A 23,620-nucleotide genomic window follows, 5' to 3' on the forward strand; every position below is an offset into this window, starting at 1 on the left:
GGTTTGACTTGTGCGATTTGAACCATATTTTTGGGGAGTTTTCTAGACGTTTAGTGTCAGATTTGGCAGGATTTACACTCCGACCTGCGCAACTCTTTGATTCTAAGTCGTTCGGGCCAGCTTTCGGGAGGATAACCATCTTGACCCGAGCGACTCTTTTATCGTCAGCCCTTCCAGTCAGTTTCCAGCGGGTTGACATCTCGGTCTTCGCGACTCTTTGATTCTAAGTCGTTAGAGCCAGCTTTCGGGGGGATACCCATCTTGACTTGAGCGACTCTTTGTCTGTTTATTTTCTCGGAGCTGCAGACTCAGCTCGTTTTTCCAGGTTCGGATTCAGCAGCTAAAAGTTGGAGCTTTTAAGTCAGTCTATCTGAGGGGTTCACCCCAAAGTTTACTTTCCAGACAAAACAGGAACAAACGAACTTAAAGGCCGAACCGGAACAATTTCCGGATCTAACCGGGTTAAAGTTAAAATTCGCCGTCGGTTCACACAGGACAGCAGCAGACAGAGGTCACCTGGACAGGTGAGCAGCAGCTGGTTTTAACTGGTGGACAGAGAGGTGCTGGTCGTTAAGTCTTTAACTAGCCTGAGTCCAACCGAACCAGCTGGTTAAAGACAGGTGTCAGCTGAGAGCTTCCTGCTTAAAACTGGTGTTTTACCTTCAGTTTGTTCTGAATGTTGGTAAAAACAACGTTTACATGTTCTCTGTCTGAGCGAACAGAACTCGGTCCCTTATGGTGGCGGGTTTCTGCTCAGATTGGACCTTGCACCTTGGACCTGACTGCCTTCTAGGAAATCTCTGCAGCAATAAAAAGTTGTTTTGCTCCACAGTTCCTCCCTTTCTGCTGTTCCGACGTGTCCATGCTGTTACCTTGGTCAAATCAAAACCCACATGTTCAGTATTGCCTTTTCATTATGATTTTCATTTATGATGTGTAGTTTGTGTTTCTTTTAATTATGACGGTGTTGCTTTTACCACTTATTGTTTTAATCTGTACACAGTGTCCTTGAGTGTTTTTAAAGGCGCTTGAAATAAAATGTATTATTTTTTTCGTCTGCTACGTTAAATGATGTTGGGCTAATCTGTTGTTGATCTGCTGTCACTGAGCCTCATGTTTTGTTTTTGCTGATCAGATGATGGCGAATCCTCTGAGGGCGGAGGTGGTTCGGCTCTACAAGAACGTGAGTCTCATCAGTGTATAGATTTATCTAGGGCTGGACGATAATTCAATAACGCTATATATCGATCGACAGACGTATATCGATGTCAGAAAAAGGTCAATAAAAAGTTCAAAAGAACAAAAGTATTCCTTCCTTTTGCATTTAGGACATGTAGGTTAATATTACAATCATTACATCCTCCCAACCAATCACAACACAGACCCAGGAACCAAGCCCCGCCCCCTTCAATGAGTTCAGAGAGCACACGTTCTTTTTTTAAAAGCTTGCAGTTTTGGTAAAAAGTTGGTTGAATAAAGCGTTGAGTTTGAATTCAGTGTTTGTATCTAAAAACTCTGTATCTAAAAACAGCGTAAAATTGGCCAGGGCTGCACTAAAATTTTTTTGAATTTGTTGATAATTATCGATACCGATCCAATATGATTTCTATTTTATCAATAATGTTTTTTCTATATCGTCCAGCCCTAGATATATCAGCAAAATCACAAAGGTGGACAACCAGAACGTCTGAAAGAAGGCCCAGCTGATGAGTTTACAGTCAAAGTTGTCACTTCCTTAGTTTTCTGTGACGTTAATCTGGTTTATTAACACAAACCTCAGACTGAAGCTAGAAATAATCATTTAGGGGAGGATTTCAGAGCGTAAAGGCACAACCAAAAAGCTGTGCATTTTAAATCTGATCTACCAATCACTGTACAGGTCCTGCTCTTCTTCCTCCTCCACAGCTCCTCTACCTCGGCCGGGAGTACCCCAAGGGTGCCGACTACTTCAGGGACCGGCTGAGAGCGGCGTTCACCAAGAACAAGTCAGTCCAGGACCCGGAGCAGATCAAGGCCATGATCGCCCGTGGGGAGTACGTGGCCCGGGAGCTGGAGGCGCTCTACTACCTGAGGAAGTACAGAGCGCTGAAGAAGCGTTACTACGAGGAGTGAAAAAAAAAATGCTCTGCAGACTCACAAACGAGAGAAACATTCGATTCGGTGTAAAAACAACGCAGCAAACCGGCAGCAGCTTCAACGGTTCCAGCAAAGTTTAATCAGAGAAACATGGAGGGAATAAAAACAACAACTAAAAACTAACAGGTTGATCAGTTTTTCATAAAAAACAAACATCAGGGAGTTTCCTGTGACAGCGTGGGGGGTGCCAGATAGTCTCCGTCAGCCAGGTTGGCCCTGCAGATCGGACAGGTGACGTTGTCCTGTCGGGAAGGAGGGGGAGGCAGGTTAGAAACGGGGCTGAGATGTTTCTCACTGACAAGATATCTCACTCTGTCAGAAAACACTTTATAGGCACGCTTCGTACACGAGGCCCCAGAAGGAAGGATGCGGCGCTTTAAGCAGTGATGCATCCTGTTAATATGATCCAGAGAGTGAAAACCTTAGGCTACTGCCACCTGTTGTCTTCTCCTTTTGACCCATAAACCAAATATATATAAAAAAAGTCTTTTCATTCAAACTCCTGGATTTTCAGTTATCTTTAAAGAGCTTCTAATGACGATGAATCCTAATTTCCAACAGTTTCCACGTTTCCCGGCATTTTAATGCAACACATCCTGCCCAGTTCTAACCTGACCCTAGCCAGATGTATTTCGCTCCACCTAGCTTCACTCACATCCATCTGGGACATCTCCCATAGAGAGTGATTTCTCCAACCAATTTTATTGTCTAGCCAATCAGGACGCAGGGCTGGAGTTTAATAGATGTGACGTAGTGGAGAAGCCGCTGTGACGTGAGACTGTTTTGATTCAGATAGCAATGGCGGCTCGCATCGAGGAAGCAAGCGTTTAACATTGATGCTGCTATTTCTTCCGTGTTGTCCAATCTACCTAATATTGTTTCATTAAAAGAACATCAGAGAACGCCTCTGAAGGCTTTTGTTGGTGGAAACCATGTTTTCGCCCTTCTCCCGACCGGATTTGGCAAGTTTTGTTTTCTGGGGCGCGTCCGCAGCGGAGCGGTTAGCGCGAACAATGTTAGGAGGCCTTTAGTCCTCGACGCAGTCGGCCCGGATCGACTCCGACCCGCGGCGCTTTGCCGCCTGTCTTTTCCCCTCTTCCTGTCAGCTCACTGTCAATAAAAGGCATGCCACTAGAGCCGCAAACACATAAAAAAAAAAAAGTTTTGTTTTTTCCTGCGTCGCTCTCATCAGCGTCACGGGTTAGCTTCGGTGTGAGTGGATGAAATAGCACGTCGATAAAGATGACAGAGAAGTGGCTTATCCAATCATATGCAAGGATTTTTGAAGGCCCAGCCTTCAAAAAAGGCAATTCCTATGGAGAGGTCCCAGATGGATGTGAGTGAAGCTAGACGGAGCGACAAATCTGGCTTGAGTCAGGTTAGCCCAGTTCCACTGGAAACCCAGATTTTCTGTTGTAAGGATACTAACGGATTCATTTGTTGGTGAGTTTAACAGAACAAAGTTTGGCCGATTTTCTCTGCGCTCGTCGTACCTTTAACCACCTGTCGATGCACTGGATGTGGTAGTCATGGAAACAGGGCAGTATCCTCAGCTTCTCCCCATCAGCGTAGTCGCAGAAACATATCTGGCACCTGTGGATCAGCCAGACAGAGACGGCGTTAGCTTTCTCTCCAGGGACGCTGCGTGTCGGACCGGGCCGGACCGGGCCGGGCCGGGAGCTGGACTCACTGGCTGTTCCCGGCGCCGGTTGCGGAGCGGAAGGTTTTGGTCGGAAAGCTCTGGATTTCCCTGCGAGTCAGTTTCTTCGACACAACGGCACCTTGTTGCTCTTCGAACTCCAGGAGAGCCTGAGAGGAACCAGGAGAAGAAGACTGTGAGCAAACAGACGACGCCGCGGTTCTGAGAGGTTTGAGGCGTTCGCCGCTGGCGGAACGGAAGAAGCTGCAGCTTCCTCCGCATCTAAGCTTTTAGAAGAACCCAATTCTGATCACGTCTCACTTCGTAGTCGTTTCCCTGAAGATCCTCAGCAAAGTCCGGCAATATGTTCCTCCGTCTGACCCGCCCACGCCGCCTGCGCTGGCCAATCAGATCTGTGGACACACACACCAGCTGCGTTAGTGAAAGAAGAAGAAATCTGACGAGTTTATAACAACGTCTCAGTGGTTTGTAATCTGATTACAGTCACTGCCAACCCGACTGCACGTCTTAAAAAGGTTCTAGAGTCCTGATCCGGTTCAACATCTCTTTTCTTATACTGATCCAAACTCGAGACTAACAGCTTTTCTTTGGACCTATCCTGCGTTTGACTGAGCTCGCCGAAACAGTTCCAGCAAATAAAGCGGGCCGGGTCAGAACTTTTGGACAGTGATGCGTATTTATTAGGAGGAAGTAAGTAAAAAAAAAAAGAAAAAAAAGGGGCTTTCTGATCGTACCGTCTTCGAGTCCAACCAGAGGAGAGACGGCGGCCAGGACCTGAGACATCCAGCTGGGCTGCATGTAGGAGTAATACTGCACAGAGAAGAGCGCACAGTCAGTACAGCAGAACCAGAACCGGAACCAGAACCGGGCTCTGGATGAACCAGAGAGCAGCAGCTGAGTGATGGAGACCCGGCTGAAGCGACATCAACAGTTCTGACATCAGTAAACATAAATCGCATCACGTTCACTTTCACTATTTGCCTCTTAACTTTCACCCAGATTTGTTCTGCTAAAAAACAAAAGTTAACGGCAGTAAAGACAAAAAAAAAAAAACTAATGTTCACCCGTTCTTTTGCTGCAGCATCAAAAAATATTAAATATTCTTGAGAAAATCTATTTTTTTTCTAATTTTGATTTTCAATAATTTTACCATTCAGTACGTTCCTTTACATTTTTATATTCTAAACAAAAACAAACACTTTTATGTTCTTTGCTTTTTTCCTTCTCATTAGTAAACTCTAAATTGATGCATTTTATATAAATTGTTCAGCCTATTGTATACCTTTTTCATTATTTTAATAAAAGTTTTGATCCATAATTGTCCTAGTTCCTAATTATTCAGCAATCTACATTTTATTTGTCAGTCCTACTTTACATAATTTTTTATTTTTGGTTTACTTATTTTAATTCTTGAGTTCCTACTCATATTTTATCTTAAAACATGTTTTAAATAAACAAGCAAAACTGAGCCAAAATTAAATAACTTATTGTTTCAAACTTATATCAGGTTTAATTGATCTCTCAGGTCCAGATTAACTCAGTCCGGCCGGTGGACACGAGTCCCTGAACGGTTGGAGGCGCGTTGCGCTGTGCGGAGGTGAGAGCGCTCGACTGAAACCTGTTTTAGTGGACAGGAGCAGAAAAGTGACAAATAAATTACATTTTCAGTTCTTCTGACTGCCCACATTTATCTAGATTTTAAAGATTTATCGGAGCGAAGGACCAGATATCAGCGATTCATTCCCGGCTCAATCCGGCGACGTCCCGCTGTTGGACAAGGCCGTGTGAAAAGCGCTACATCCACGGTTTTATTTTCAGAAACCATTCTCCTCACCGCATGTTGGCTCTGCCGATGATGATGATGATGAAGATGATGGCTGTGATGGTGATGCCTGCTGAGCGACTCCTCTTGGTCAAACTGAGCCTGAAATACACAAACAAAAACAGGAAGTGGGTTCAGCCTGTGCAGGCGGGCCGTTGGCGTCTGCAGCAGGAAGGAGCTCCGACCTGCAGGGACCGGGCCAGCGCCTCGTCTTCCTCCACCTGCAACGAGCGGACCGTGGCATCTTCCTCGTCGCTGATGACGATCTGCTCCACGTCTGCAGCGGAGACGGCCAATCAGAACCAGCCGACCAAACGAAGGCTTCAGGTGTGGTTTAGTGTGTCCTGACCTTGTGAGGCGCCTCCTTGTTCTTCGTTCAGCCATCGCCTCTCCTCGTCAGTCAGGAAGGACAGAGAGCCAGAGGAGGATGACGATGACGAAGACGACGCTGCAGAGACAGACGCCGAAGCTGCCGTGTGAATCTGTTTTGACCCGACGAGTGAGTCCGGTGTGAGGTAGGAGGTAGAGGAGGAGGAAGACGAGGGGGAGGAAGATGACGGGGACGGAGCCTGCAGCCAGGTGCCCAGAGGGAAGGTCCTGAGAGACGACGCCGGAACAAAGTCGACGCGCTGATCGACCAGCCGCCGGCGTTTGGATTTATGCGGAAAACCTCCGTCCCCTCCGTTGGATTTCTCTGGTCCCGAAGGGCCGCCGACTGCCACCTGAGGCCCAGAACCAGAGAGTGAGCCACGCAGAGAGCGAGCCGGGCGCAGTAAGAACGGGTCTAAAGCAACGTGCAGGCTCACCGGGCCGCGGTGATCCTTTGGCTTACGCCGAAGTCTCCTCCGTTTGCCGAGCTGTGGGCTGAAAGGAGAGCAAACTCAAAATGCAAGATTTACTGCTGGATTAACAATAAACTTCTAAACCAAAAGACTTCTCAGGTGCACAGGCAAGGACAGAGAGAAACATCTATATCACCCAAAAAATTAGAAAATAAGAGATCATACACCTGACAGGAGAATATCTGCAGGTTTCCTAGTTCATTCTCTCCTTTTAAAAAGGGGACATATTCTGCAAAATATACTTTTTTTATCATTGAAATCCAATTTGTTGTGTACTTGGAATCTCTAGAAGTGCAGAAAATTTGAACGTAGTCTCTTCAGGCGCTGCGCAGGTATCTTTATATTCATTTTTATATTCATTTTGGGTCATACTTTAGGTGTTGAGCCAACAGCTCTTTGGGGATCACCTCGTTGGAGAAAACATTCCTTCTTTTTTTTTTTTTTTTTAACAATTGGACTAAAGACAAGGGAATAATCTTTATGACAGACAAAGAAACTAAAGATCCAGTTTAAAAATAAAAATAAAAATAGGTTCTGTGTTTGTTATGAACACCAGAACATTGGTTCTTCCATTAAAGGTAAGCAGCATTTTACACGACTGAGTTATCTTTCCATAACAATAAATGTTAAAAAGTGTAACTTGGAGCGTCGACAAAATGGACAAAACGCTGATCTGAACCAAAATCTGTGACTCAGACCTGTTTCTGGTGTAAACAGGTCTAGGACTGCTTAACCAGAGCCACAGAAGTGAAAGAAGTCTGAGTGCTGTCAGGGTTTTGGTTTCTGGACTTCCCACCTGGGGGTTTCTGGGACGATGACGGACATGTCACTGAAGAAGGCCTCTCCGGGGTCCAGCAAACATCCTCGGTTCAGACTGACGGGACTTTCCGGTTCTGAAGAACCGGGGCTGGCAGGGGGGCTCTCAGCCATCACGTCATCCAGCACCGACCACAAACTGGACTGACCAATCACCTGCGGTCTGGGCTCATTTCAACGTAATGATGATGAAGAGGAGGTCGCCTGTGTTGGAGAATAGAGGTTTAATCCGGAATACATCCTAGATTATCTGATGATCTAAAACCTCGAACACATGAGTTAAATTTAACAGCAGATATAAAGAGAGGAAATATTCCAGTTCCAGACTGAAAGCAGCTTTACTCATAACTGTGTTAGCTCAGTTAGCTCACACAGGCGGATAAAACAGCCGTTCTAACTTAAAACGGACAATTAAAACACCAGCAATCAATTAAACATGACTAACTTCACCAGAGCGGGAACCGTGAGCGGGATAAAAGGCGAGTTTACCTTCAATTTCTGCCTCTTTCTTCGGTTTATTAACCGAGATCCAGCCGACAAACCGCCGCTCAGCTCACAACAGAAAACTCCTTTCAAAATAAAGTTGACTACTTCCGGCAACAGCGGAAATCCCCTTTGAATAAGGTAATCAACTTCCGGTAACAATCAGCGGAAATCCTCTTTGAATAAGGTCCGACTACTTCCGGTAACAAACAAAATGAGAAAGTACCGAAAATCCCTTCTTCACAATGAGACTTTCAGTTTGTATGTGAGCCATTTTAAAAATCAAAACAAAACCTAGGTTTCTGTTTTAAATTAAAACAATATATATATATTTATATATATATATATATATATATATATATATATATATATATATATATATATATATATATATATATATATATATATATAAGTCAAAAACTTTCCAGATATATTTTTATAAGTTAAATACCGACACAAACAAAAGTAAGTACAACAACGACAAGTAAACATAAACATGTTTATTTTTGTCTTTAACTCACTTTTACAAAATGAACTGGGTAATGACCGCCACCTGCTGGCAGTGAGAAGAGCTAAAACTAATTAGGGTCTCTTTAAGAAGCAGAACTTTTAAACTTTTTATCACAATAAAGGCTGAAGTGGTTAGGCGATACTGAAACATCACTGTAACAACAAACGAGCGCGGCAGCAGCAACATCTTAAACGCTGGAACAGCCACCGTGATGACAGCAGATTAGAAAAGCATGGACTGCAGTGACTTGCGGACCGTAGCCATCTCCTGCTGTTGCTGTGGAGAAACACAAGAAAAATGGTGATAGTAAATGACACTGAACCACAATTGAAGAGCAAAATAAATAAATCAAACTGGACACGGAGCAGCGAGTTTGTCCGCTGTTGGCGAGGAGCCAGAAATGTTTCTGTAAGGAAAACATGAAGAGGTCTTTCTTGAACTATGACGGTTGGATCTGTGCGTAATGAAACTGGATCATCAACAAGCTGAAGCTGTTGGGTTGAGCTGCAGAGAAGGAGCCTCTGACGGTCCAGCAAGCTGAAAGAGTCTCCTGCTTAGGTAGAGGTCGCTTAATACTGCCAGAATTAAACAGTGTTTAATATATTACTTATTATTATAGTGCTGCTTCTTTTTTTGGGCGGTTGCAAAGATTTTTTTTCCACTCAGCTTTCCATTAATATTACAGAATACAACTTTATACGAGCAGCCAGATCCTGTCTCTCTCCATCTCTTTCCTGTTTATCCATTATTCCTCCCTTGCTAAATGTTTCTGAGGACGGCTGCAATAAAAACTCCCACAGAGTCGGGTTACATAAAGGATGCATTTGTTTATTTCACGTAGTGCCTTGGTTACTTCAATATACGGAGGACGTTTGCCTGATACAAATATAAGGAGGATCACGTCTGTTTAAACTGGATTGTTCTAAACATTAAAGCTCAATGCAGCACGTTCTCAACTAGTAAACGGCTCTAAAGTCATTTTCAGAAGTCCTACAAAAACACAGTTTGTTCTGACTGTCACAAATCACTAAAAGTCTGTTGGAAACAAAAATCCACCTTCCTGATTCCATCACTGAAAAAAGATGCTGCGTTATTCTTGGAAAACGCATTTTTGTTGCCAGATGGACCCATAAATGGATCACAAACAGATCCCAAATGTAGTAATTAATGGAAAGCTAAGTGGAAGAACCCTAACCCCCCCAGACCACATTTGTAGAGGAAGCACCTCTTTTTGCTTAGAGGTTTAATTTCCTCTGAGGTAAGAGAGCTATAAATACTGAAGTTAGCCTGTTTTCTCTCACTAATACTGAATAAATTAGTCCGGTAAATGAGAGCGAGCGGCGCGTCACGCTCAGAGGATTCGGCCCAAATCAGTCTCTCATAAACTGAATATCCCATTGAGGCAACTGCGTTAATTAGAGGATAAATCATTTTACACGTCGGGCATTACTAAGGGCATGTATGGGAAAGAGAAGAAGTATTTAACTTCAAATATTTATGGCCAAAAATATAAAAAAAATATATTTGATATAATAGCAAATATATGGGCGAATAAATACCCTCACAAAAAACAACTTTATAACTAAAATGTAACAAAACACACTGTGTCCATGAGAATCTTCTTCTGCAGGGTGGCCATCTCCTTCCTCAGCTCCTGCTGAGTTCCCTGCAGGAACATCTCGTGGTTCTTCTCCATGTCCTCCATGTTCTGGAGACGAAAAGCGAGAGCAACAGGTTTGTGTTTCATTTAAAGAGAACAACTGCCACTAAAATCCAAATCTTTTAAAAGACAATTTAAAAAGACAATGCCTTTAACCTTTCTTCTGCCAATCTCTCTTCTGTCATTTTAATGGATATTTATTTGCTAATTTAACTATAAAGCACATTAAAAAAAACTGCAGGTTTGCCCAAAGCAACGTACAAAACAGAGCCAAGGAAGATACGGTTTAAGTAAATCAGAGCGGCAGAGGAGGCCTTCACAAGCCAACCGTGGGATTTTGAAATTAACTAAGTGATGCACAGGAAGCGAATAAAGGACAGCAGAGCTGAGATGCGCTCATGTCTGTGTGTGCTGGTTAAAACACGCTGAAGCTCTGCTGAACCCAGCAGAAAGTGCTGAGATTGCATGAAGTCGTGGATTATTCTCTCCAAGTTATTCCTTGACAAAACTCGGCAAAGTTTTTTTTAATTTGCCTTAACTGGAAGAAACTGCACTGGTCAGTTTTTAAGTTTTTTTTTTTTTAAATCTGAGTCCATCATTGTTCCTAAATGTGTTACTATGCTGTTAGATGATTAAATCCGTAACATGCTTCACCTTCAAAAACTGCTCATAAAGCTCTCTGACAGCCTTCAGCTTCTGGTTCTGGACGACTCGGGCCTGCTGCAGGATTTTCAGCTGCTGCCGGAACAAGTTCTGCGAACAGAAACGTCAAAGTCTGAGTGTCTGTAATCCTGAACATCAGCAAAGTGTTTCTGTTAAATCGAACTGTCTTCGTTTCCCGTGGCTTCTCTCATTCAAGCCATCCCAAGCAGCAGTAAAATGAAAAGCGAAACGCTATCGGTACCATCACCTACAGACATATGGATGGTTTTTGTGCCTTAAAGGTGCATAGCCACGTTATTTGACTTTTTTAATTTATACCTGAGTAGCTCCGTCTTGTTGCATACAAAGTTTTTATGAAATTTGATCACGTCCTGATGGCGTATTAGTTCTTATTTTGGTGTTTTATGCTTTGGTTTTGCTCAGTTTGTTAGTAAATAAAGCCTTTCATGTTTATTTACGATTTTAACAGAAGTACATACTGTACATGCACAGCAGCAAGGGTTAAAACAAGGAAGCGGCTAACGGCTATTAGCATTTCCAGGCTAAACAATAAAGAATGGTCCAAGATCCAGTTAAAAAAAATAAAAAAAATATGATTCCAAGACAGAAAAGACTGCAATGTTTCTGGGAACACAGTATAAATGTTGGTGTTCACTGTAGCTGACACTAAACCTGCTGAGGCTCAGATGTGATGTAGAGTTGACTGATGTGAGTAAATGTTCTGATATGAGGCTCCTAAAGTTGCTGTAGATCGGTTTATTTAATTAATAACGGTCGGTCTTTGATCACACCGTATTTGCCGCAGTAAAGCTGCTGCTTTACTGCGAGGAATCGCAGAGGGTCAGGCTCGGTTCGGCATTATTTAATATGGATTTATTAAGTAAGCAAACCGGCATTATGATAGTTCTGCGATGTTGTCACTAGATGGCGCCATGTCTGTTTATATCTGGTCATCACGCCCGGTGCTGGGTCTATTATCATCCAAAGGACCATCAAAACATTATCAGGAGGGAAGCTTGGTGTATTTAACTTTATTTTACCGTGATCAAAAGTTTTTTGGTCTTTTATTTAAAGCATATAATGTGGCTATGTACCTTTAAGCAAACAGATCTCATGCAAAGTGCTCACAGATCATAAAAACCATAAAACCGAAGTCACACCATTTTTTTTCCAAGAAAAAAAGCGTTTGGCTTCTTATGATACGAGTGATTCAACTTCTTGTCTTGTTTTTTTTTTTTTTTTCAGTCTGTAGTGAAGAACAATGTAGAGGAAGTAAACACAACTGACATTGAACTTCTCCTCCTGCTCCTCGGCTCGCTGAGCTTCAACCTCCCACTGCTGCAGCGCAGAAGAAACCTGCTGATGGTACTGCTGGGTCATCTTCTTCCTGCACAAACGGGTTTCAGTCAGAATACGACACAAATGCATTCTACTGCAGCACACGATGATAAAACCTGGAGAAAAGCACGTCTGCTGCTATTCTGACTTTAAAACGAAGAGTTGAGAACTATGTCATAAATATAAAAGAAATGCTGAAATGAAAGTGGCTCGCTTTGTGCGGCTCTCCTCCAACTTTTCTCCAACCTCTGTCCATGATAGTTGGTCCACAGCTGCTCCAGTTTGTGCTGGCTTCCCTTCATGTAGTTCTTTGTCAGACACTCCAGGCGTTTCTTCTTGGCCTGCATCACTTTACTGATATCAGCTGCAAACAATAATAACAAATAAGACAGAAGCATTTTATATTTAGCGTTATTTGGATGCAAAATGTGTCTATTGTCCAGTAAGCTACAGTTAACCATCAGCAAGGCTTCAGTTTTATTCTATAAATCCAGCTGAGCTTGAGTAAAGAGAAGTTTTTTGTATGTAAAATAAAATTGACACATTCAAGACCATCAAGTCTTTGGTGTTGTGTTTAAGGAGCGACGCCTTGGCTCACTGTAATATTTCATGAAATTTTATTTTATTTTATTACATTTTATTGCAGTCTAATTTGTTTGCTGTCTGGTTTCTGTGACCCGGTTAAAAAATAACAAACTTCACCAATAATTGTAAAATACTCCTGTGTAGTGAGCAGAAATGAAATGGTGATCACACTGCTACTAGAAAGTGAAAAAGGATTTAATCAGCTTGTATCCTCAGTTTTTGTACCGCCTGATTTAAAACTAAAAGAAAAAAGGAAATGATGGCATCCTTCAAGCATTCACCCTGCTGCAATCCTCTGATTTTTTACTAACCCATGATGGTCTTTCCATTTCCAGGTGTAAAAATATGGCACTTCATTTGAAAGAGAAAGTTTGTGAGGAACAAAACATTAGTTCTCCTATTTGGACTTTGGTTTCTTCAGACAGATTTATAACAGAAATGAATTCCTGTATGTTAGTGATTGTCTTTCTCAGGCTGAAAACAAGACATTTAAAGTAAAATTTAAATCGACAACAAAAAATTCTAATTACTGGATCTCTTTTGTTTAATTGCTGTTAAAACTGCGCACTTCCTGTTTCAGAAACCTGCCAAAAGCATCATCATAATTCACGACTTAGAATTGCAATAAAAATACAAATATTTTTTAAGTGGATTTTTTTACCCCCTCTTTCTGGTACTTAATCAATGTAAACAAGGATTTTCTGGGAAAAATCAAAGAAAAACAATTGCTTACCCCCAAATTTCTCCAACATGGACTGGACTTCATTTCTAAATGAGTAAAAAGAAGAAGAAAGAAATCTTTGTCAAAAACAACGAACAAACAGTAAAAACATCCAGTTTAGATGTAAGGCTGCACAATTAATCGCATTTGCAATATAATCTCCAATTATTTCCAAATCGCAGAAGGATCAGAAACGTCCTTTAGTGTCAGTAATATGTTTAAAGTGGGTTTGCCTCCACATGGAAGGGAAGAGAGTTGCAGCAGTGAGATAATCTAATTTTATTACTTGTTTTAGAGTTTATATAATCATACTTTTTACCAGAAACTTTCAGGAATCTCACCACAGCATTAAGTTCTGGTCAATCAGTTTAATACATAGACTTGTTTGTTTGTTGCACTTTGCGATCAACAAGGATTGATGTCCAAATCAATTAAAAGCTGTTCTCTTGAATAATATTCTGATTAATAAAAAGATTAAAAGTTCTTGTTTTAAATAGTACTTGTTTACAAACATCTTTATCTAGAGGCCATTGTTGTCGCTTGTGGTTAATGCAGAGAAAAGTCAGAATCAAATCGCAATTTTGGTTGAAATATATTGTAGTCAGAACACCTACGATCATTTCTGCTCTGAGTTCAGATGCATAGCGACGAAACAGATTGATTTGTTGTTTGTATATGTTTAAAAAGACATGATAAATTAAACTGGAAAAAATTAATAGCATTAAATCACAATATTAAGATAACAAAATCGCAATTAGATTATTTTCCAAAATCGTTCAGCCCTAGTTAGATGCTGGAACCTCTACTGAACTGATTCAATTAAATTATGACCCTAATGCACTGCTCAAAGAAATTAATTCGGAAAACAATGCTGGCTGGTCCAATTTGGTGAAATGTCTTTGCAGCAACACAAAATGGGACTCAGTAGTTTCTACTGGTAGAATTGGACTTCTGTAGGTCCAGGCATCTCCTCATGCTACCGGTAATGACCCTCTTCAGATGCAAAACTACTAAACAATTAATTTGATTATAAGGGAAACATCAGACACTGACCAAATCAATGACGTTAATCTCACTTCATGACTAAAAAGTGTTTCTTTAGTTTTTTTAAGCAGGGTAATATTGCTCTTAAATATTTGCTCTGTTGTTTAACAACTGTCACCAAATATCTTTAAACTGATTTGACATTTATGTTTATAATTTTTACATGCTTTGTTACTCTTGTGTAGGTGAATAATGAAGAGATATAATACCCCACAGCACATGGTGTCGCTTCCTCGTCGAAATCGGGTGCAGGCCTCTTCTTTGTCAGCTTGTCCACAATTGGAGTTTCATCTTCAAACAAACAGTAAGAAGTGTTAAACATTCTGGTTAGTCTGAACCTGTAGTGTTGCCAGGTCCACTTATTAAAAGCAACTTTGGGCTTGTTTTTCTCTAAAGTCACTTACAAATCTCGGGGGCTGCCATTTTTTAGGCTTGCTTTGGAACATTAAGTTGCTTATTTGGGCCTGGCTTCCAGGTGAAAACCCCTTTATCTCCAACTTTTATGGTTAAACTGTTTAAAATAATTGTGCTGATGCTTATGTACAATGTCATAGTAAACACATGTGTAGGGTTTCCAGTCAGCCTCTGTATTACAGTGTAGTGGGTTGCCTGTTTGGCTCGTTTTTATAGAGCTGGTTGCTGGTTTCTCTAGCCAGATCTGGCAACACTGGCCACAGCTTAAAAAAAAGTCTGCTTCTCTCCCCTTTTGACATCTCACTTGGAAATGCGTAAAACAATATTACAATGGCTATTTCAGGACCAAAAGAAACCATTTAGACCACTTCTCCATCTATTCAATTTCTTCAAACTATTCATGCAATTTCCAACATACCCTGAAACTAAACGGAAACCAGAAATCTCAGATTTTATATATATATATATATATATATATATATATATATATATATATATATATATATATATATATTCAATTTACTCTTTTCAGAGTTAGCAAATAGTTAAGTTAAAAAAATATCCTTTTAGCTCCACCACAGCTGCATCAGAAATCATTGCTCAGCTAACGTCAGCTAGCTTACCTTCCCTGACGTCATCCTCTGAACCGCTTAGCTCCTTTTTTTCATGTTCTGGGGAAAAATCAAAAACCTTTTTCTCCGTTTTGTCCTCTAACAGCTTTTTCTTGCTCTGTTTTCTTGCTGTTGCCATTTTAAAAAATTCTAAGTGATAAAAAACAAAAATGCTAACGTTAGCTTCTGCTGGTGAATCACACACAAAAAAACGACTCAACCTTTTGTTAAGAGTTTCGCGGGACTCAGAATGGTAAAATTGAGAGAAACGGGATTTTATACTGGCTTCGGGTTTTTGTTTCTGATCGAAAAGACTTAAATAAACAAGCAAAATAATCTACATTTAGTTAAGATAACTAGCTTCAACGTCGTCGACTTCCCGCCACAACCGGGGCCTGCCGCGGGAGCGCGCATCAGTGACTGAACGGGAAAGCGCCTGGGAATCGTTGGCGCTGAATGTTTTCTGTCCAGCAGGGGGCGCTCGTTCCTCCCCTTACTGGACTTTTGCCCAATTTCTTATATTTTTCCTATAGTTTTTTTTATATCTGAAAATTGTACAGGGCCATATTGTGTTAAAGCCAGGTAGAGACCCTTTCCGGGGAACAATAAAACTCTGTTTCCTGTTTCTAATTAAACGCTTCTGTAGTTGGAGGAGAAAGGGTAATGGGTTTATGATACACAGTAGCAACTCTAATATATCTAATGAAACAGAGAAAATCCAGTTATTCTGTTTAATTGCTATTTGGTGATGGACGGATGGATGATTTGGAGAAATTACAAAAGTTCTACATATGTAGCAGCCTATTCAAGAAAGTTTGTGACATTAATTACACAATACACAAGGAGCAATAAGTCCTATTTCACCACTAGGTGGTGCTTGAGCGCTATCTACTGAGTAGACCAAAACAAAATCTGGCGCCTCCTTTCTATTCTCACGTGTTGCCTTCTATGTGCATATTTGTAAAGGATAAAAACACAGCAAAACAGACACACATTTCAGAGGAACATTTCAAGTGAAGAACTAAGTAACTCATAGCTTTATAATGCTTCTTCTTCTTCTTCTTCTTGTTTTTTTTTTTTTTTTTTTTTTTTGGAGGTTGGCAAAAATCTTGAGTTGTACAATACCGCCGCCCACCGGTATGGAGTGTAGTTCGTGATGGCTAAATCTTTAAAATTATTCTAAATTAATTATTATCTAATTATTCTAAATTAATTCAAAATTATTTTAAACAATTTGGTTCTTTTTAGAAATCTTATAATTTGTTAATATATATATTAAACGTTTATTACATTTTATCCAAGTCTTTCCTCATGAAACTCCTATTTGATAATTTTGACAAATATAACATGTTGAATTGTTTAATTTTCCCCGCAGTGGTCACATTTTCCTGTATTTTTGATTTGATGATTTTGTATCTTAAAAAGTGTACTGTTCAGTTGCGTGTGTCCAAATCTTGATCTTGTAAATAATCTTTCTTCTTTTCTGCTCCTTCTTCCATTTTTTTATTTCTCTTGCTGTCTTTTCATTCAATAAAACCATCTTTCATTTTCGTCATCCCACCTTTTATGATTTATTTTTTTAAAATATTATTTCTTGCATCTGTTACCCATAAAAACACCACCGTCAACCCCAGCACCTGTAACCTGACAAGAGAATGCAATATTTCCACCAGCTCTACTGTCTGAATGATTATATTTTAAAGTTTATAATGCTGTTAGTAAGAGAACATTTTAATCTGCTGGAGTGCTCTCCGCCATGTTGCTCCAACACTGCGCTGCTCTGCAGGGGCTGAGCCCTGAGGCAACTTCAGTGTGAACACATCAAGATCAGGCAGTAAAAGGTTTGAAACATCTCATCAAAGCTGGAAGCTCTTTGAAACCCACAAAAATGTGTTGCTGCCAGTTATATTTTAACTGCATCAAAATACTTTGAAATAAAAGAGGATTAAAAAAAGATGCACCAATAAAAGGCTCTGACTGTGTCAGTTTATTTTCATATTGGTAGAAATGGAAACAAAATACTTTTACACATGAGACATTTAGGAAGAATAATCTAAGACATTAAATGTATATACAGAATGTGAAACAATCATTTTAACATATTATTTAACAAAAGTTAAGTTCATCTTTCCTGGCCTGATAATCTGCAGCAAGTTTTTTTTGCTATCTAATTTGGCACAACAGTATTCAGAATGACAAGCCTACAGCATCCATGTGAACAAAATCAGAACCGCATCTATACTTTGTGACGTAAACCATCTATAGGACAAAACCTTTGTCCCAAAAAAGCCACTGGAGGACGACGCTGTGGGTCTACAGGATCGCCTCACTTCCCAGCCACCGCAGACAGCTGGTCTCTTATACGTCCCAGTCCGTCCAGTATGGTGTCCAGTGACTCCCTGCTCAGCTCCACTGTAACGGTAGAGATCGAATCCCCAACGGCTGACGGACATGGATCCTCCATCTGAAAAGGTGTTGCACACGAGAGGCATTTTCCATTGATGCAGAAATTCACACAACCGGCTCAGCATGTGGACCCTCACGAATGGAGTCGGTAAGGTCACATGACTTCTGTAGATGGCGGTTCAGGTTCTCACCTTCAGCTGAACCAAGCAGGTTGGCACTGCCATCCGGCTAACTGAGTCAGAACCAGTCACCAGGTCAACCCTCCAGTCCAGCTCCTTCAGCTGAGGCAGGGAGACTGCAAACACAAATGTTTAGTCGCCTCCTGTGTTACACTGTGCACTCATCCACCTGATTATAACCTGAGGCAACATTGTAGCATTAAATAAACTGTTAAATGTATTTGTCTGATTCAAAAGTTGAGCTAAGCTCAGACACAGCTGATGCCACGCAGTCATCTATCGGCACTTCAGTCGGGTAAAGTTAACTCACCCTGGCGACTGAGAGCTTCTGTCCTCCACGCCGGACTGAAAGATAAACAGAAGACATATTGATGTCATCACTAATTTTATTCCTGATCAGGTGAAGACAACCAACATATTTAAGACATTGTGATACATTAATGTGACGTTCTGAGCACCGATACAAAGTAAAACGTATGTCTCCTGCAGCAGCAGGACACATTTTCATTTTAACGTGCCAAACATTCAGTTTTTATAATATTCTGGCCATTTGCACACAAAGTATTCATCTTCAACATGTTTCAATAGCAGTTTGGCTTTTTATCCGTAAATTTAACAAATACACAACATAATGCTAAAATAGTTTTTTTGGACTGTGATAGACACAAAATAATGAAACAGACGTAAAACATGGACTAAAACTGCCCATTTTTTGCATGCATTTATTTTGTCTAATCGTCACCAAACGCCGTCATATTAGTTCACTCGCGTTGATGTGGCCAAAACAACACTTTATTCAGGGTAATTGGGTTTTGTTGCGAATGTCTTTGGAGTAACGCCTTACAAAGGTAGGGGATTACAGGAATATAATAAGGGTAACAGTAATGCATCACATTGCTTAAAAACTTCAATATATTCCTGCGCTGTACAAAATCATTTTGTCATGGTCTGAAGGGACGTGCTGTCGCCACATATCCAGGTGCCCTGGGGCATCTCCAGAACATCCACCCATACGGTGCTTCAGAGATGCTTTGGGTGACGAGACGCTCCACCATGAACCCTGAACCTGCTTCCAGACCCTTTACTCTCACTGAAGAAAATACCTCTTTCCCTCACCTCAGAGTCTCTCTCGGTTTTTCGCCCCCCATCTCTAAACTCACTTTCTTGGTCCTATAGCGGCTCGCACCTCCAGCCAAATCAGTGCTTTAAGCAGATAACTAAGCTTAACATTAATGTCCCAGCTGAAGACAGAGACAGTGTCCCTGCAGAGGACAGACAGTGTCATCTGACAGCCGGCGTTTTGCAGAGAATCATAGTTCTCTTAGTAGCATTCTGCGATCTTTGATTGTTGTTTGGTAGCCAAAACAAAGCCTTTACCCACAATGCACCGCACAGCCCGAGATCTGCAACTTGCTTATTTGAAAACCGGTCCGGTTCAGGCAGAATTTAAAGTAGTCTAAACAGACGTTTCAAATGAGTTTGCATTAATTCAGTAACGCATGATTTAGGAAATTACATGATGTAAAATTATTATAAAAATCAATTTGAAAAAACATTGTTTTTACTAAGCATTATTAAACTTTGGAGTTTTAGAAAAATGGGTAAAGGGGAAAAAAGAGTGGAATATCAAAAATGTTTCCAGACTCAGTTTTCGTTTTTTGCATCCTCATCCAGATCTGGAAAATAATCAAAGCAAATTCAGTCCTTTTCAAGGCTGCAGAGGAACCGTGTCTGAGCAGTTTCCAGAAGTCTGACCTGTTCTCCAGCAGGATCTTAGTGATCAGGTTCTTCAGACTGGAGTGGAAGGACTCTGGGAAGACGGCGAGGATCTGCTCAGGAGACGTCAGGTTGTAGAAGAGGACGTGGTGTGACAGAGTGTGAAGGGACTGGATCAGCTGCAGGACACACAGACGACAAAGATTCACAGTTTAGCTCCAAAACTGTGTTCTTAATGTATTTGGCAACATTCAGTCGTGCCATTCACTCTCACATTCACACCCTGATGGTGCTAAGCTACATTGTAGCAACAGCTGCCCAGGGACAGACTGACTGAAGCGAGGCTGCCAGACGATCGTCGGCAGCAGGGGACACAGAAAAAGATCTGAGAAGGTTTTTCTTAATCAAGAATACATCTTGGATGTTGATTTATTTCAATCTGCAAATAATTAAAAACCTTTGCTAGTTGTGTACACCCCTGGGCTGTGTTTTCATAGCATGGCCAGGCAGACTGAATTATACGAAGCATAACACAGTCTGGTAAGGCTCCATTATCTCTGGACCAATCACAGCGCAGGAGGCGGGACTTTACGATGCGTCACTCTCAGTGGCAGAATTACCCATAATGCAGCAGCGCTTTTCTGCTACTATAACAATCAAGATGTTGCTTGGTGCCTTGGAAGCAGGGCTTTGAACCGATTTTTTCCCCAATCGGTTCGTTCCGAACAGAAACGGAAATATAACGTTTCCGGTTATGAGTTCCACCAATAAATTGACGTTTCCGAACCGGTTAGAACAAAAAATTACTGTTCCCGGAACGGTTAATTTCGTTCCTTTCGTTTGACAAATATAGCTATTGATACTGTGTTTGGAATGAGCGTTTTACTTAACGATGGATCGTAATTTACCTCTTATTTAAGATGTGTAGCTCTAGTGGAGACACCGCTCTCTCTCCATTCAATCAGCGAATGTGTGATGTGATGTCACACAGGAAGTGAACCTCAGCCGTCATGTTAACGTGCGCTAACCTAACTCCGCCAGCTGTATGTCGCTCGGCCTAGCTTGGTGGAGTCAGGTTAAACGTGCGCAGGAAAATAATTACTTTTTTTTTTTTTAGTTAATTAGGCAACGAAAACTTTGAGGAACGAAATAAAACCGGTATCAACCGGTTACCATTATTTTTAAATAAGTGTTCCAGTTCCAGAACATAAAAAATAATAACGTTTCCGGTTTTGTTTCTGTTCCCTGTAAAATACAAAAAGTTCCCGGTCTTCGTTTTCCTTCCAAAGCCCTGCTTGGAAGATTAAGAAAGTGCATGTGAGTTCACCATTTATCATCTGATGTTTTAGATGTAAGAGGCAAAAAAATTGTTCACTGGAGAGTTTGCTTGATGGCAGGAGATATTTCACAGACTACAAAGTAAAAAATAGGAGTTTTGTGCGTCACATCCGTAGTTATCTGATTGGTTCTAAGCTGATGACGCTGTTAGTCTCTCCTTTGCAATCATGCGCGACCAGCTCCTTACTAGACTGATAAGCCGTGTTTACGGTGTATGTCAGTGTGGCTGGACAGGTGAGAGTTTTCAGCTCAATTCTGTCTTCAATATTTACTCATGACTCCTCCCCCATTCACTCCACAGTCAAGTTTGCAGACTACACCACTGTTGTAGGTAAGATGTCTGATAATAATGAATCGGCCCGTGGAGAAGACAAATAACCTGGACATCGACATCTTAAAGACAAAAGAAGTAATTTACGACTTCAGTGAATATAAGTGCACCACAAAGAGTCTTCTGTCGATACACAATGAGGAAGCTGATGGAGTCGATACTAACAACAGGTTCCCGGGTGTCAACATCTCTGCTGACCTCTCCTGGAACACACACATCTCACACCAGGAGGGAAAAACCCAACAAAAACTTCCTTTTCCCAGGAAGCTGATGCATGTTAACCTCCCTCACCAGCTGCTCACAACCCTCTACAGGGCAGAGAGTCTCCTTGTGTATTGTCTGTGTGGAATAAACGGTGTGGAATAAACGGAATAGATAGAATAAGATCTGTGTGGCTTTCCAGCACTCTCGGGAGAACAGGAAGAACCTGGGCAGTGTAACGCGTTATTGGATCACAGCTGGCCTTTCTGACAAACTTTTACACATGCAGACTCCAGAAGAAAGCCTGCGCAATTGCAGCAGACTCCACTCCCCCCCAGATACATTATTTATTTCTCCACTTCCACCTGGAAAACGGTTCAGGACTTGAAAATCCAAACCCAACAGACACAAAAACTGTTTTTATCTCCTAGCAGTCCAATCAATCACACCCCATCACTTAAAAAAACATGGACAAAATTAAGTAAATACCCTGATTGCTGCTAACCTTTATTCATATATATATATATATATATATATATATATATATATATATATATATATATATGTGTGTGTGTGTGTGTGTGTGTGTGTGTATGTGTGTGACATCATATCCCCACTGACAAACAAGTCCTGCTAAAGTGTGACGAGTGAATTTCTCCATTGTGAGATCAATAAAGACTATCTTATCTTATCTTATCTTATCTTATCTTAAACTGCTTTTCATTGTGTGAAACAGTATCAATAAATTATATTCTACTGAGAGGTTGCATTTGGTGTAAGGCTAATGAATGGAGCACTGTAATATACATAATGAAGGGGCATCCTGAATACAGTCATCCAGGGATCTGACTGCAGCTCAACACGTACGTCTAGTAGTGACACAATCTTATGTCACAAACAATACATTACATATTAATAGCGAATTAAAACATTAAAAGCATGCATTCTAATTATCTAATTAGTCTGCAGCGCTGCAGATCTGGACCAGGTCAGGTCCGGTCATCTTCAGTTCTACATTATCCCTAATGCTACTGAAAGCTTGGTGTTTATGTTCGTCCTAACAGTGTGGCTAAGCACACAGTGAGACAGGCGTGTGTGTGTTACCTGAGCAGCCTGCGCTGCAGGGATGCTGAATGTGGCTGCAGTGTTTTCTGTCAGCCTCTGACTCAGAGCTCTGTGGCTCTGAACGCAGACATCTCTCACTGCATCTTTAGAGGGAGCCTGAAACAACACAAAGAATAGTTAATTTAGTCCTGCAGCCATAAAACCATCACTAAACACGAGTTCTTTCTTTAAGAATCAACATTATATTTGAGATTTTAAAGATATAATTTACTTGATATGTTTAATCTGTTTAACTTTCCATCAGCAGCAGTTGCCTAAATTCGCTATAATCTCACCTGTAGTGCCTCCACATGAAAAGCAACTCTATAGTCTCAAACCGGCAACCAGCTGAGAGCAGATTAAAGCACAAAAATAACCAAAGTTTCTACTTTAGCAGCAAGCAGACGATAATAAAACGGTTTACATCGAGACGGAATAAAAAAACTACGAAAACCAACGTTTATTACCTTTAGAAGAAGCTGCAAGTTGGTGAAATCTTCACTACTCAACCCAGCAGCCATGTTGACACGTGACGTAAAAGGCGGCGACGAGTCATGTGATGCAAAGGTGACGCTATGAATGATGGGAGCTGTAGTGCAAAACGAGACACATCATAGCTCAACTAAAAATCAAAAAGACCTTCAGGTAGACGGGGAAATTAAACACATGGATTTTTCTTGGCAAATAAAAATAAACCAAATAAACAAGAGTGTTAATCACAAGCATAAATATTAGTCAAAACATAAATATATAAAAATGAAATAATTCAAAATTATACATCTTACCCCCCAAAACTGAGTCAAAATAAAAAAAACTATAGTAAAAGGAAAACATAATATTAAAAATAGTTTGGGAAGAAAACGATTTAGCTTGAAAATATGTAGTATATCTTTTCAGCAATGATGATGAACAACTTTATTCAGGCTGATAGACAAAAAAAAAATAAAACAAGTCAGAGAAAAATATATATTTTTAAAATATTAAGTAAATAAGCTGTAAAAAATTAAATAATATTTTATAATTTAATTTAAAATCTATA

The 23,620-nt window shown here is 40.8% G+C and overlaps 4 protein-coding genes across 4 annotated transcripts; 1 reads left to right on the top strand and 3 right to left on the bottom strand.

Moving 5' to 3' along the window:
* Positions 1 to 243: 243 nt before the first annotated feature.
* Positions 244 to 2,259, top strand: lyrm5b (LYR motif containing 5b). The gene is made up of 3 exons (XM_012867629.3): positions 244 to 524; positions 1,136 to 1,183; positions 1,906 to 2,259. The coding sequence occupies exons 2-3, from the start codon at positions 1,136 to 1,138 to the stop codon at positions 2,110 to 2,112; spliced, it is 255 nt and encodes an 84-aa protein (XP_012723083.1). The 5' UTR covers positions 244 to 524; the 3' UTR covers positions 2,113 to 2,259.
* si:ch211-59o9.10 (uncharacterized protein LOC561841 homolog) lies at positions 2,190 to 7,881 on the bottom strand. Its single transcript, XM_012867627.3, has 11 exons — positions 7,766 to 7,881; positions 7,257 to 7,480; positions 6,425 to 6,482; positions 5,968 to 6,340; positions 5,804 to 5,895; positions 5,631 to 5,720; positions 4,531 to 4,606; positions 4,097 to 4,188; positions 3,827 to 3,945; positions 3,630 to 3,729; positions 2,190 to 2,378 (listed from the first exon to the last, which is right to left on the bottom strand). The coding sequence occupies exons 2-11, from the start codon at positions 7,388 to 7,390 to the stop codon at positions 2,292 to 2,294; spliced, it is 1,221 nt and encodes a 406-aa protein (XP_012723081.2). The 5' UTR covers positions 7,391 to 7,480; positions 7,766 to 7,881; the 3' UTR covers positions 2,190 to 2,291.
* A 363-nt stretch (positions 7,882 to 8,244) lies between these two features.
* sycp3 (synaptonemal complex protein 3) lies at positions 8,245 to 15,723 on the bottom strand. Its single transcript, XM_012867441.3, has 8 exons — positions 15,319 to 15,723; positions 14,491 to 14,572; positions 13,250 to 13,284; positions 12,178 to 12,295; positions 11,881 to 11,980; positions 10,585 to 10,683; positions 9,874 to 9,978; positions 8,245 to 8,546 (listed from the first exon to the last, which is right to left on the bottom strand). The coding sequence occupies exons 1-8, from the start codon at positions 15,443 to 15,445 to the stop codon at positions 8,493 to 8,495; spliced, it is 720 nt and encodes a 239-aa protein (XP_012722895.2). The 5' UTR covers positions 15,446 to 15,723; the 3' UTR covers positions 8,245 to 8,492.
* A 1,555-nt stretch (positions 15,724 to 17,278) lies between these two features.
* Positions 17,279 to 23,164, bottom strand: commd9 (COMM domain containing 9). The gene is made up of 6 exons (XM_012867438.3): positions 23,049 to 23,164; positions 22,582 to 22,698; positions 19,647 to 19,786; positions 18,202 to 18,236; positions 17,904 to 18,007; positions 17,279 to 17,770 (listed from the first exon to the last, which is right to left on the bottom strand). Exons 1-6 carry the CDS (start codon positions 23,100 to 23,102, stop codon positions 17,633 to 17,635), a joined length of 588 nt encoding a protein of 195 aa, XP_012722892.2. The 5' UTR covers positions 23,103 to 23,164; the 3' UTR covers positions 17,279 to 17,632.
* Positions 23,165 to 23,620: the final 456 nt, after the last annotated feature.

Source organism: Fundulus heteroclitus, chromosome 2 (assembly GCF_011125445.2).
Source record: "Fundulus heteroclitus isolate FHET01 chromosome 2, MU-UCD_Fhet_4.1, whole genome shotgun sequence".
NCBI classification, from domain to species: Eukaryota; Metazoa; Chordata; class Actinopteri; order Cyprinodontiformes; family Fundulidae; genus Fundulus; species Fundulus heteroclitus.

Coding starts and splice junctions, on each gene's coding strand:
- commd9 (XM_012867438.3), bottom strand. CDS start 23,102: ATGGCTGCTGGGTTGAGTAGTGAAGATTTCACCAACTTGCAGCTTCTT. Junction 18,008..18,201: donor AGAAGCTCTCAGTCGCCAGG/GTGAGTTAACTT, acceptor TTGTGTTTGCAG/TCTCCCTGCCTCAGCTGAAG. Junction 17,771..17,903: donor CCTGCTTGGTTCAGCTGAAG/GTGAGAACCTGA, acceptor ACACCTTTTCAG/ATGGAGGATCCATGTCCGTC.
- lyrm5b (XM_012867629.3), top strand. CDS start 1,136: ATGATGGCGAATCCTCTGAGGGCGGAGGTGGTTCGGCTCTACAAGAAC. Junction 1,184..1,905: donor TGGTTCGGCTCTACAAGAAC/GTGAGTCTCATC, acceptor CCTCCTCCACAG/CTCCTCTACCTCGGCCGGGA.
- sycp3 (XM_012867441.3), bottom strand. CDS start 15,445: ATGGCAACAGCAAGAAAACAGAGCAAGAAAAAGCTGTTAGAGGACAAA. Junction 11,981..12,177: donor ACCAACTATCATGGACAGAG/GTTGGAGAAAAG, acceptor CCGTTTGTGCAG/GAAGAAGATGACCCAGCAGT. Junction 9,979..10,584: donor TTTATGAGCAGTTTTTGAAG/GTGAAGCATGTT, acceptor TTTCGTCTCCAG/AACATGGAGGACATGGAGAA.
- si:ch211-59o9.10 (XM_012867627.3), bottom strand. CDS start 7,390: ATGGCTGAGAGCCCCCCTGCCAGCCCCGGTTCTTCAGAACCGGAAAGT. Junction 5,721..5,803: donor CGCTGGCCCGGTCCCTGCAG/GTCGGAGCTCCT, acceptor TGTGTATTTCAG/GCTCAGTTTGACCAAGAGGA. Junction 3,946..4,096: donor TTCAGGGAAACGACTACGAA/GTGAGACGTGAT, acceptor GGTTCCTCTCAG/GCTCTCCTGGAGTTCGAAGA.